This window comes from Drosophila subpulchrella, chromosome 3R (assembly GCF_014743375.2).
Source record: "Drosophila subpulchrella strain 33 F10 #4 breed RU33 chromosome 3R, RU_Dsub_v1.1 Primary Assembly, whole genome shotgun sequence".
NCBI lineage: Eukaryota > Metazoa > Arthropoda > Insecta > Diptera > Drosophilidae > Drosophila > Drosophila subpulchrella.
Genome location: NC_050609.1, coordinates 19605874 through 19618822, shown reverse-complemented (window position 1 = coordinate 19618822; position 12949 = coordinate 19605874). Strand labels below are relative to the sequence as shown.

General features: G+C 44.7%; 1 protein-coding gene across 1 annotated transcript; it reads right to left on the bottom strand.

Annotated features, from left to right (window-relative positions):
• Window positions 1-4222: 4222 nt before the first annotated feature.
• Window positions 4223-12604, bottom strand: LOC119557871. The gene is made up of 7 exons (XM_037870872.1): window positions 12210-12604; window positions 11208-11368; window positions 10405-10606; window positions 9803-10054; window positions 8803-9746; window positions 8198-8401; window positions 4223-4940 (listed from the first exon to the last, which is right to left on the bottom strand). Exons 1-7 carry the CDS (start codon window positions 12602-12604, stop codon window positions 4663-4665), a joined length of 2436 nt encoding a protein of 811 aa, XP_037726800.1. The 3' UTR covers window positions 4223-4662.
• Between the last annotated feature and the right edge of the window lie 345 nt (window positions 12605-12949).

Below are 12949 nucleotides of genomic sequence, written 5' to 3'. Positions count from 1 at the left end.
GAGATTTGACTTTAATTAAATTTATAGGGGTAATGTAGAGGTATCTTAACCCTGCGATTACTGCAGGAGGTTCTAAAGGAGGGATAGGAAATTTGGTGTGGAATGGGATGTGAAACCAAGATTTGTTTCAGGGTATTCATTGAGGAAATTCCTCTTAAAAGCCTTGTGATCATCAGCCTAAATAGCACAGTGTTATTAGCTAACTTATACTTTAAATGTTTATGAGTAATGGCTGCTTGGCATATACTCACAGTTTCAAATCTTTATTAACCTGATAAGTGTTCAGAGTATTATAAAGTGCTCGACTTCATTAACTTTATTAACACATCATGTGTATCTAGTTCTTGCCCTCCTGACTTTCAAACTTTAAGGCGCTTTCTCCCCATATTTCTTTCATATTCTACTTACCTGCTAGCCCAGTCGCAGGATTTCTGGTAACTACTTACACCTATCGCTTAACGACTTTAACGTGAAAATATGGGCATTTGGTAAAAAGCCGTAAAGTATATCATAAATATTTGCATAAATTTTCATTTCTCCTGGAAAAATCCAGACGGTAAACCATTATTATGGCTCGTTAGGAATATAACATGTGCTAATCATCTTTATGTAAGTCAGTTGGGCATATTTGCCCGCGGGCAGACAAGGCTCAGCATTCGAATAGAAATGGTATGACCCTAGTGGTAATTGCAATTGCCCAAGATTCCAGAGATATATTTTGCAATTATTAATTGTTTTTCCGCCAGACTCTTCAACGGTACTGAACCATTTCTCTGATTTCTAATGGCTTTCCACTACTTCTGCCTCCACAAACGGCTGTCTGCCTTGACTGGGGATCGTTCTTGGTCAATGTCCTTAGCCATCTCGGTTTTCGGTTTTGTTTGGAAGCGGCCTTACCTTGCATGCGCATTGCGCACGACGCGTCAGTTCCTCCGGTGCCTCCAGCTCATCCAGCTCTTCCAGCTCCTCCAACTCCTCCAGCCAGATGTTATCCCGGTAGTGACCCCAGAGCAGGGCCATAAATTCTCACAGTATTGTGCCTACTACACGCCTGCGCCTCTGCAAATGTTCCAATTTGTATTTTTGCACAAATTGTTGTGGCCGCCGTGGCATCTTCTGCTGGTTTTCCTGGTTCGCTTGTTTGTTTTCGGCTGCATTTAATTTAATTTGGCCTGCCCAATTGGGCTGAACCGCAATTAGAGGCAAATGTTTTCGGCTGCATTCCATTGGCTACTTAGCCCCCATGTTCGTGGCAATTAGCATTAGCCTGTGGGATATATTGGAGGATATGGATTTGGCAGGGGGGGCGGAGGGACATGGGCGTGTGTTTTCTGGGGCGGGGAAAGTTATCTCCCCGGCCAGTTTCCCACACGTTTGTTTGCTTAATTAGGTGAAAACTGGCTAACAGGGACAGCTGTTTAGCTTGGCTCTCTGCCATGCCGGGCAATTGCTAATGAGCAGGACAAGCTGAAGGAGTTGGCGAAATGAAAAGTAACAAGCCACCGTCCTCGCTTTCAGGCTTTTGCCACTTTGGAATCGGAAAATGGAAAATGGTAAACGGGAAAACGTTTGCCACTCGTCGCTTCAAGTGCTAAATTCCAACTTTTGTCAGTTTGTCTTGATTCACTAACAAGAAGCTTGGGTATTTTGGCTGGAAACAAACTATCTTTTAAAATGATACATACAAAAAGCGTTTAATAGAACATTTATCGAAAGTACCATAGAAATCTAAAGTGTTTTGAAGTCACCTATAAAAGAGTCTAAGAGTAGGCATCAACATATTTAATACTGCATACTTTTAGGCACCTTTATAAGTTATTTTTGAACCCTCAAGATTTCTTGTTTATTTTTGATAAAGTGTTTTTAAGAAATGTTTTGTGAATGTTTTTTCAGGAAGAGTGTGTGATAAACTTCACCTGGCAAACAGTCTTATTTGGCTCTCTGGTTCATCGGTGGGTTTCCCTCTTTTTCCCCGATTTCTTCTTCTTTTCCTAACTCGTATCGGAGGCGAAATTTGGCGGTGCCCATTGCCATGGCAAGTGCATAATTTTTCAATCAAAGCGAGCAGCTGTAAAACAAACAAAAGCAGAGGCCAAGCGGCAGAAATCGTGAGCAGGCCAACATGGCTGGCAAAGAAAAGAAAACCCGAATGGGAAAAGGAAGTGCTGCAAACGAGATCTTCACCTCATCCAATCCCAGTCCCAATACCAATCCGAATACGAGTCCCAATCCCAATCCCAAACTAAAGGCGAAGCCAAATGGCAATGGCATTTAAATGCAAATGACCACGAAGCGTGAGGGTGTTCAACGCGAACTTTATGTATGGAAATTGGCAAAATGCGAGCAAATGCAAGCGTTTTCCTCAATGGTCAAAGTGTCAAAGTGGCAACGAGTGTAGGTGTCTCTGTCGCCACGCCATTGTCTCTGGAATGCCAGCCCATACTGGCCAGCTAGTACTCTATCCCAATCCAGGCCAGGCCGGGCCAAAGTCAAGCCGCTAATTAAAAGCCATTGCTAACAGTCAACGACTTAATGGCCGGGCATTTGCATAGCTGTCAACGCCAATAAGCCCACACTTGGCCACGTTCTCCATAGGCCTGATCAAAGGTGAGAAAAACCAAAACCAAAAGCAAAAGGCTCACGCAGCGATGGTCCGGATCGACTGGACAACGCCTATACCAGCTCCATCTGAAAGCCCCATCTCCAACTCCATCTAAAAACTCCATAGCCGTGTCCAAGCCAAATACGCACCAGAACGGGCCATAAAAATTGTCAACGCGTGGCTTTGATGGTTTACGCTATGCCATTCATAAGGTACATTCACTACTGAATACCTTCATTTTACTTTCTTTAATACTGACTTTTATTTTTGTAGACCTTAAAAAAATCGATCAATGATGGTGTGTTAAAACATTTTTTTTTAAATTTAACATGCTTACTCCTTTTTCAAAAATTTGAACTGAACCTCATATTATATACGATGGTTTTTATTTATGTGTATTGTTTTTAAAAATGTTCTTTACGATGATTACTAAATTTTTGTTTTACTATGATCTTGTCTCTTCTATTTCTCTGCCATTCCGAAAAAAAACCCTTTAGTGGACTCACCTCAGGGTATCCCACATTCGGTTGGGGAACTGTTTTTCAATTAACTACAGCTTAATAGGGGCGTTTTATTCAACATGGGGCACGACGCACATGCGTATCTCACACCTCTCCAGTGACAGAGGAACGCGGAGGGATCCGTGTTGTAAAGATGGAGACGAGACCTGATACATGGAGTCAGTGGAAGACATCTTCATTCAGAAAGGCCGCACACGTCTCGAACGATACTCGGCTTTTCGCACATTTCAATTTCATCGTGATCATGATTAATCGACGCCTTCAGTGGCTCAGAATTTTTGATGTGCCCCACAATACCAAAAGCCTCTCGAGTCGAGGATCGGGAATGGGTGTAATGGCGTGCGTAGCTGGAGCGTTAAAGAGATCGTAACACGCCTGGTTAAGCTCGTTGCCATGCCGCCTCTTAATTTGATTAACACTTTCGTCGGACGGCCCCCAACAGAAAGATATATCCATGTGTGCCACATCTGTTTGCCCTGCTCAAAAGGCCGTGAAATTATCATTATTTCTACGGTTGTCTTTCGCTTTGACAAACATCAATTTGGCTAAGCGGTTCCCCAAGTTTCGTCGGTCGAATGTTAATAGGAAAAGGTCTGGGTTGTGGAGTTAATTCATTCAAAGCGTTAACAAATTTCGACATGCCCACCTAGCCACCGTATTTAATCTCTTAATTCAGTGGGTTCCTGGTCGTGTGCCATTCATTTCTTAATTAAAAACCAGCTCGTTTTATTTTTAGACATTTATTTATATTTAGGCGTAGAGTTTATTGCATTACTTAATCAGTACAATTCGTTTATCAAATTTTCGTTAATTAATTTTCATCTCCTGTCTTCTCGAGATTAATTGAAGTCTCTCGGAAGTTCCTAATAATTAGCACCGCCTTGCGTTTCGGCTAATAAATTAATAAATAATATGAAGTACGATTAGCAAATAAATAGTTGGGGTAATTAATTTGGGGTCTAGGGCTAGGGCCTCGGAAATTTGGAAATGCCGCCTTGCACAGAAGCCTGGCGCAAAACATTTTGATACAAAATTATTTGGCAAACTTTGTGGGTAAATTGTCAGCAGCTGAATAGTTAATAATAAATAGTATAATAGTTATAAATGCAATTCGCTCGAGGACATGAAGCAGATTTCTCACTAAACATATAATTAGCCTAACTTTCGCTAGAGAGATTGTAAGTAGCTCTAAACTAATTCGAATTTAGCGGTTTCATTTTTCCGTTCTTTTCTTTTCTTGGCAATGCGCCGATTTAAAATGCTGGAACTTCGATATCCAAGGCATTTGAAAGCGCGCATTCTTGAGAGATATGCGTATTTGTATCGTTTAAAAAAAAGGAGTCAAAACTCTAGGTGTAAACTAATCGTAGGCCTAACCTATTGTGGATTAATCTAGGGTTTCCAATGATTTTCATGTGTCGCTGCTAGGCGAATATTTTCTATTCAAGTCTCATCGAATCTTTTGAAGCTTTCGAGGCATATTGCGTTTGTTCCCAGCTAAGTGTTCCCGGCAAACAGCGAGAGCCACCCAGATCTTCCCTAGAACTGCTGTCCGTAGCGCCCGTTGATGCCGCTGTCGTAGAGTTTGCTAAGCGTGTCCTTGGCGCTGCCCCCGTAGGACGCTCCCGAGGCCGAGGATCCGGCGGAGGAGTTGGGGGGTGGTCCGTACAGCATGGTGGGCGCTCCGTAGGTGATGGTGGGCGTGGGCTCGTGCTGGTACAGGTAGCGCTCCTTGCTGGTGCGACGCTGCACGGTCTTCCAGATCCCGAAGATGCTCAACTGGGCCAGCAGGAAGAGGGCTCCGGCCATGATCAGTCCTGGAAAGAGGGAATTTGGGAAATTGAAGGGTTAAGTAAGGGCCATAATATTTACTAAACCTTACACCTTTTTTTTTTTTGTGTTAGTGGTGGTTTAAAGCATCGAAAGCCAACTCGGAGCTGAACTAGCTTGGTGTGATAGGAGTGTGTGTACTGATCATCATCATGAAAGAACATTTAAGAATATCCTAATCGTAGCCGTAATCCCTTAAACATTTCTAAATTCCCCTTGCTACTCCAAACTGATTGAAATTATAGCCACACGCATTTGAAAATAGGGCTACCAATAAATGGTTATTTCATTGAATCTTTAATCTTCTTTTAAGCTAAGCCTTTCGAGAACCGAACAACCTGAAAACAAGAGTTCGCTCCAGATTGTGTACTCAAGCAATTTAAAAAGGGAAGTCGGCCCCTTATCGCCATAAATCAAGGGGACTATCTCGGGTAACCGATCTAGTTCGAAAAGTCTCGATGGAAACTGGTTGCGGACAACGGGCAAAATGCTCGATAAGATCGCCTCGATGGGCGGAGAACAAGAGGAATAAAAGCCAGAAGTTCGGTTATCACAGAAAACAAAAGTGGGCGCCACTTGACCCACTTTGCCGGGAACTGAAACCAGGCTGGAGAAGAGTACAGCTCCAAGGCCCCGAGACCAAGAGACCAAGAGACCCAGCAGAATGACCAAGTGACCAAGTTTGACAGCAACAAGTTGAAGATAAACAAAAACAATGAGAAATAAAACAGCGACAATTTAATGCATGAGTTGCATATTTCGGCACGGACTTGCTTGGACTTCACTTTCTACACCCTAGACACATCGCATGTTCCCCTCGTTTGCCGCTCGCCTGGGTTCTTAAGAGTGCAACATGCCACATAAATAAGCCCGGACCTCGACGGAGGAGATTCGAAATACCGAACTGAACCGAAGCCGGTAGAAATCGGGTGAAAGTGCCGCCAAAGTCAAAGTCAAAGTCAAAGTAGAGCTGCAGTGCTCAACTTGCATGCGTTGTGGCCTCCGTTGTTTTTCGTGTCCAGTTCACGAAATCAGAATTTAAGAGCAACTGCGACGACGACATGCCAGATGACTATCAGAGATTACTTCGTAACAATGTTGTGGTTGTTCGCTCGTCCATTCGTTCGTTCCTCAAATGACCATAAAAAGTAAGTCGAAAAACAAATCAACAAACAAACCAACGCAGAGCCACAACATCGTCATTATCATCATCATGATGATAGCCATGACTTGAATGAGTTTCAATAACAAAGTGCACGCACTTGGGACTTTATTTATGTATTTGACTCTGGTTTTTCATCGCAACAAGAAGACCAACCACAATAACAGTAACAAAGGAGGGAACAACGAAAATATACAAAATTATAACAATTACTATAAACGGTCCACGGAGTTGTGGGAGTTTCGGGGGGCAATAAGTGAACTGAGGCGCCTACAAAATGGTAAACAATTTGATGAGACCCCAGCCAGAACAAAGAGCAAGGAAAAGCGCTGAGAAAGCCTGCAGAGTAACGAAAGTGAAGCCAACTAAAGTCTGAAGAAAACCACTTTTTAAAAGGCGAAACTATATAAATCGAATGGATTTAATGCAAATACTAAAAGTAAAACCATGGATCATCAAATGTTGCATCTGCATAAAGGTCGATCAAGACACAGTGTAGTAAAGCGACCATTAAAATGATTTTACAAAACCTATAAATTTGTTATATATGCTAAAATCGGTCTAGAACATAGACCGCTGATCAATATAATCAAAAGTGAAGCATTCATTTGCTTGATGTCTTTTTAACGACTGGAAGGATCAACTGGGAATCGGGAGCACTAAAATTTATGTGTATAGCGCTTCTCAGAAAATTGGTTACAGATTAGATTAGTAACGAATATAAATCAGCATTTAGGAATGGCTATCCAAAAATCAATAAACCCAAAAAAGCTTGAGTGATAATAGTGATTTAAGAGCTCAGATTATTTTCAAAAAGGTTCTACAGAAAATGGACAAGTAAATAAATAAAAGTGAGCTGATCGAAATCTATAACTTGGCACAACGAAAATGATTAGTTCTTAGACCAAAGCTGCTTCGAGTAATTCATTTAAATTGATTTTAAATGCTGTCTTATGAAAGAGGAAAAATAATGCACCATTAAGCAAATATTAGAAATTATGTCGTGGTTCTTAGGCAAAAGCACTTATGAATAATAGCGAATTTGATGAAAGCGAAACGGTTGCTCTGCATTTAAGAAGAAAACTTCCTGGCGATTCCATTCGTTGTAATACCAGAAATTAAAGACCTGAACAACCGTAAAGTGGCCATTAAAATGATTGGATTAATGGGTGAGATTCATTTCTAAATAAATATCGGCGAAGAATGTAAAATGCTCATAAACTTTGACAAATTACAGGGTGTCGTTGATGCGGCGTTAAATTGCCGCTCTGCATGCCAAAGCTGAAGGCCACGACTCATCTTCTCCTGGGTGCACACGCATATCTAAGTTGGCCAGGTGATCTCGGTGAAGAGTGAGCAATGTGTGCGGCAAATAAGCTTAAGCACAGGTAAAACCGTTGCTCTAATTGCTTCGGTTTGCTCGCCTCTGATCTGCCTTAAAATGCCTTGAAATGCAGCGCGTAATTACCACAGAAATGTACGCTTGATGTCTGGTGGTCCAGTGGAGTTTCATCTGTCTAACGAGCTGTCAATTTAACGCTTCAACGCGGCCTGGCAATTGCTCCACAAAAGCAGCGGCAGCGACACATGGGAGATGCAGAAGCAGAAGCAGAAGCAGAGCCAGAATCTCGGTAGCTGGAAAACCCAGCAGCCACCTGGATGTTGGACAACCAACTGTGCAGAAAGATTTTCGCGCCGCACGAAAACGAGGCGTGCAGAATCCTGCTGCACAGCTTCGGCCTCGGATGAACTAGTGACCTGGTCGTGAGCCAGCAGAGACACCAAGAAGATGCCAGTCCAACATCATAACACAGAACACGTTCTGGACAACGAAGAACCTACTTTAAGGCCCCTTGCCCAAGTCGGCAATGATGAAAAATTGATTCATTATCAAAATTAGCGAGCCAAGAACAAGCTGAGCGCCTCACGATGCGAGGAGGACACGATGTCGTCCGGCTACAGCTACAGCTGCAGCTCCAGCTCCTGATCTTCCTGCTGCTTGTCTATGCAAATCAAGCTGGCTTTGATTCGCGCTTGATTGGGCTTTTTCACAGAGCCCCCGGAAAGGAATATCCAACTTACCATAGCCATTAAGGCAAGTGAGCTTGTCCTGGGCCACGCCCGCATAGGCCTTCTCGTGTGGACCGCTGTCATTTCCATGGGTAGTGGTGCCATCCTCTGGCTGGAAGCCGAACTTGTCTGTGATTTGTATGGACTGCATGAGCAGTATGTTATCATCCACAGGGCCCACATCACGTCGGTGGCGTGTGCTGAGCAAGAACTCGGCTGCAAGGAAAGGCGAAATGACTCTATAGTAGGGATGTATATCGGAAAGAAAAGGTCATCATGATATCTCGACCATAATACGGCGTTCAATATCACATCTTATGAAATATTTCAAAATATCCTATCAGCAAAAATACTGTAATTTTAAATATCGTTCTAAACCAGAAAATATCGAGAAAATTGATATAAAATCGGACAAATTGTAACATTTTTATTTTTATCGATAAAAAGTTTCTGATTTAAAAGTTGCAATACACATAAAGCATATAAGTTTCATATATCCAAACTGTATATAAATGTATTAACCATATATAACAATTTGAACGCCTATATTAAATCGAAACATAAGGTAGCCCTGATCCTACTAAGGAGTCCAAAAGGCACTACAAAGCAGTACTTACCACCATCGGTTCCATTCAGCACAGACCGCTTCTTGCGTCCATAGGAAACCAGAGACTTGAGCTCTCCACTGGCGCCATCCTCGCTGTCGCAAATCACGGGCTCACAGCGCGGAATGCAGGGCGTTACCAAGGCACGAAACTGGACCACTTCGCTGGAAGGAAACTTGAAGGCGTCGAACTGCGAGAGCAGCACCTTGCGATTGTGCGCCAGCTTCTGGATGGTGCCCATGATGTATTGGTCGGTGGGGCAGCCATTAGCATCGATCAGCGTTATCTCGGCGCTGTCGGAACCGTCCATGGCCACCAGTTCCCTCACGAAGATCTCGTACGGGCTGTTGGGCTCCACGATCTCGAAACGCAGGGCCAGCGGATCCCCGACCTCGGCGATCCTCTTCATGTCGCTGCCATCCCGCGAGGTGATCTTCATGATCACATTGGGCGAGTCAATGGTGATCTCTTCGCTCAGCGAGGACTCGATCTCTCCAGTTACTCCCAGGTCCACATCGTTCAGCACAGTCTTGTTGGTCAAGTCGTATTGGCAGGAAACAGCCAGACCAAGATCGGATGAGGTGACAATCATGTCGTGGTGCTGGATCACAATGTCGTTCATGTACCGGCCATAAGCACTCTGTCGCACGTTGCACTCCAGATCGTTGTAGCCCATACGGAAGTCGAACTCCAACGAGTTGTTTACATTCACAGCGCAGGATTTGGGAGCTCCCTTGGCATAAACCTTGCCGTCGAAAAGCTTGGAGGTCCTAATCTTGGTAATCATCTCCCCGGAGCGGCACTCGATAGACACGTTGTAGCAGGCGGAGAGTTCATAGGTGGCCGCCTCTGGAACATCCAAGTAGGGATCCATCACATCGGTCAAGGTGGCGCGACTGTGATGCGACAGACGGCAGACCATGTCTCCAGTATCGTTGTAGTCATATGAGTGGCATCTAACCAGGATTACATGTCAGAGAGGGTCCCAATTTTCACCTTAACTATACCTTACCTGTACGGAGAGTTCAAGCAGAGATCGCGGCACTCATCGATGGTATTGATGTCCTGGTAAACCGAATCCACCGTCTTCAGGATCTTTCCCGAAATCCGTTTGAATTCGCACAGTTTGCTGGGCTCCTCGGCGCAGTTGTTCTCCAGATAGTCGGCTCCGTCGTAGGGCTCCACACTTCCTCCGGCGGAGAGGGTGATGCGGTCCATGTCGGACAGCTCACAAAGACCCGAGTGGCGGTAGTAGTTGGCCGATCTAAGAGGATTGAGCGGTAGAGGTCGGAAGAGTGAAGGACGGAAAGCAAATGGCGAAGGTAGTGGAAGAGAGCAAGCGTTACGAGAAGGCATTAGGAAGGAGTTGCAAGTTTAAACGAGAGCGATGAGTTCAAGTTAAGCCGCTCGAAATCATAAAATATTAGCATTATTTGATTAAATTAGATCTATAGGTTATAAAAATATGTTTGGGTCTTTGATGTAATATTGGAAGAACTGTTCTTTTAATGAAGTGTCAGCTCAGATTATAACCTTTAATAACCATACATATTTTTCTAGATCTCTGTAAGAGCAATCCCATCCCACGAGCCACTGGCATTACTCAACACTCACCGGCATGTGAATTCGGTCTCTCCCAAGCAGAGTTCCAAACAGTCGCGTCGCGACAGAACCGTCTGACTAGATTTGACGTGCTCCGGGAGGCGGTAACCTTGAACGCGATCGATGCACCAGGCCTTCGAGCAAGGACGCACGCCCAAACACGATTTCTGTGCGTAGATGGTGAAAACCGGAAACTGCGAGCGCGAAAGTGAACCTGAAAAACGCAGAAAATGAGAAATGAAAAGTGGCGAAAAGGCGGCGCGAAAGGCGCAAAATGCGGGAAAGGCAACGGGGCTGTGCGTATTTTATGCGTTTTACGCACACGCCCCTTCACTGCAAAGTAACAGGCGTTGAGAAACGGGCAACAGCTCCGGCCTTTCGGAGCCGAATCAGCTGAATCAGCCGAGCCACGACAACTGCATCGACATTCGAGATTCGACTGGAAAGGCTGAGGCTGCAGAAATTATGCGTTACTATGCCAAAAGCCAGTTTGCCTGCAGAATGGGCAAAAATCTAGTTTGCGGGCCGGGCCAAAAACCGCGTCGTGCGTAAAAGCAAAAGGCGTGTGCTGCTGCAGGTTCGCTTTTTATTTATTTCTGTTTTTTCGCGGACACGCGGGTGATTTATGCCCCCGGGCCACGACAACAGCCCAGAACAGCCGACCTGCATGAACTAGAACTCAGTAATTGAGTAAATGAATGAATGAACGACCGACTGGCTGAGTCGCCTGAATTATTGAGCTTTCTTTGGCACAAAAAGAAAAAAGAAAAATAAAACAGCGCAGCCGTTTGGAATTCTCACACTTTCTAACTCACCTGGCAATTTATCGGCGGTCGTCTTGAACAGCACACACAATCCGGTTTCGTAGTTGACAGCGCTGCAGGACTCGTTATTTTGGCAGGCCTCCAGGCAGTCGGTGAGCATCAGAGTCCCGGGCAAAGTGTCCAGCATTTTGGATGGGGCCGAGAGCACGTAGCTGAGAAGTGAGAAAAGATGATTTATAAATGAGATCGATACCGAGATACCCCGATGATTTATGGCAGATGACTAATGGATGCCCAAAACGAACGAAAACGAAAGTGATCGGACGTTCTTGCGACGGAAGGTCTATATTATCGAGCGCCAAACAAAAGACTCAGGCAACGAACTCGCGGCGGGCGATGACATCGGAAAGAAATGGTAATTGGATTAGTCACGTTTTAACCAGAGTGTCACTCCTACGGAGACCACACATTTGCATATGCCAGTTAGCAGTGCTCCACTGTGGTGGTGCTGATGCTATTGGTGGCTCCCTTTCTGGGCTCACCGTTATCTCGTCTTCTCTTCTTATGGAAATGTTAATTGGCCTAGATGTCGGGGCGCATTTCATTAAAAATGTATACGAACTTGCGGCCGGCCCATTGTGTTGTCGCTCACAAAATTCAAATTTTTAGAAGAAAAGCAAAAGTGAAAATAACAAGTGGCCATAAAATGTAATCAAGTTTCTATAATGCCGGCGAAGTTGCGTAAGTTTGGGGTTTAGTGAAACTGTTCATTGTTTCTTGTGACAGTTTTGAAAAGGTGGCGGTGGTTTAGGGGAATTTCTTCCATTGGTTGTGCCATACTCGCTAGGAAAGTCTGTTTATATTTGAAAAATCTGTTTTTAATAAGCTTACTTATGATGCAAATCACTAAGCTAATGGCATCTATTATTGAACAAAGGCTTCTATTTATTTGGTTTATTTAAGCTCGAGAAGAAATCATATCAATAATGCCCTAGCATATTTATCTTCGCAGGTTTTCTGCACGAACACTGTACTTCTGAACAATGAACTCACCCGGTTATGATCTCGAAGCCAATCATATCTGGATCGCACTCCTCCTCCTGAGCTCCGGCTGGTGCCTTGTCCGTCTTTGCCTCCGGCTGAGCCTCGATGGGCGTGGCCAGGGGCTTGGGCAGCTCTCCACTGCCAGCTGAAGCTGCAGATGCAGATGCTGATCCCACCGTGACTGCCTCCTGGTCGCCGCTTCCTTCCGTGGTGCTGGTGCTGCTGGTGCTGGCGGGTGTGGAGCTGCCAGATGAGGCGACTGCCGGCGGCGAAGGCGTCACATTGGTGCGCGGATTGGTCTGCTTGACCGGCTTGACAGGACGTTTTGTTTTGCGTGCGGCGCTGGCGGCGTCACTCGCAATTAGGCAGATCAGCAGCAGAAAGGTGCAGCGGCGTAGAAACATTTTGTCTGCAATTGAAATGGGTATATGGTTACATAGTGTGAGCCGTAATCTGGGGGCTCCAGCGTCATCCCCCCGGGGAGATGGCTAAATGTTAATTAGGCAACTAATTTCACATTACGCGCAATTTATGTAATTCCTGGTGTGCACTTTATTAGTTTGGCGTTAGTCTTAGGAGAGTCTAGGGTTCCTCCACGGGGGCTTTGTTCGCCCAGGAATGAAAACGGAACGGAACTTTGTGTCTTCGATGGTATTCCATGGTCTTTTGAGGTATTCAGTGGTATTCCTCTGGTCTTTCTATGCACGAGCTTTAATTGCCTGACTTGTACGCTGTGTGTTCGCAGCGTT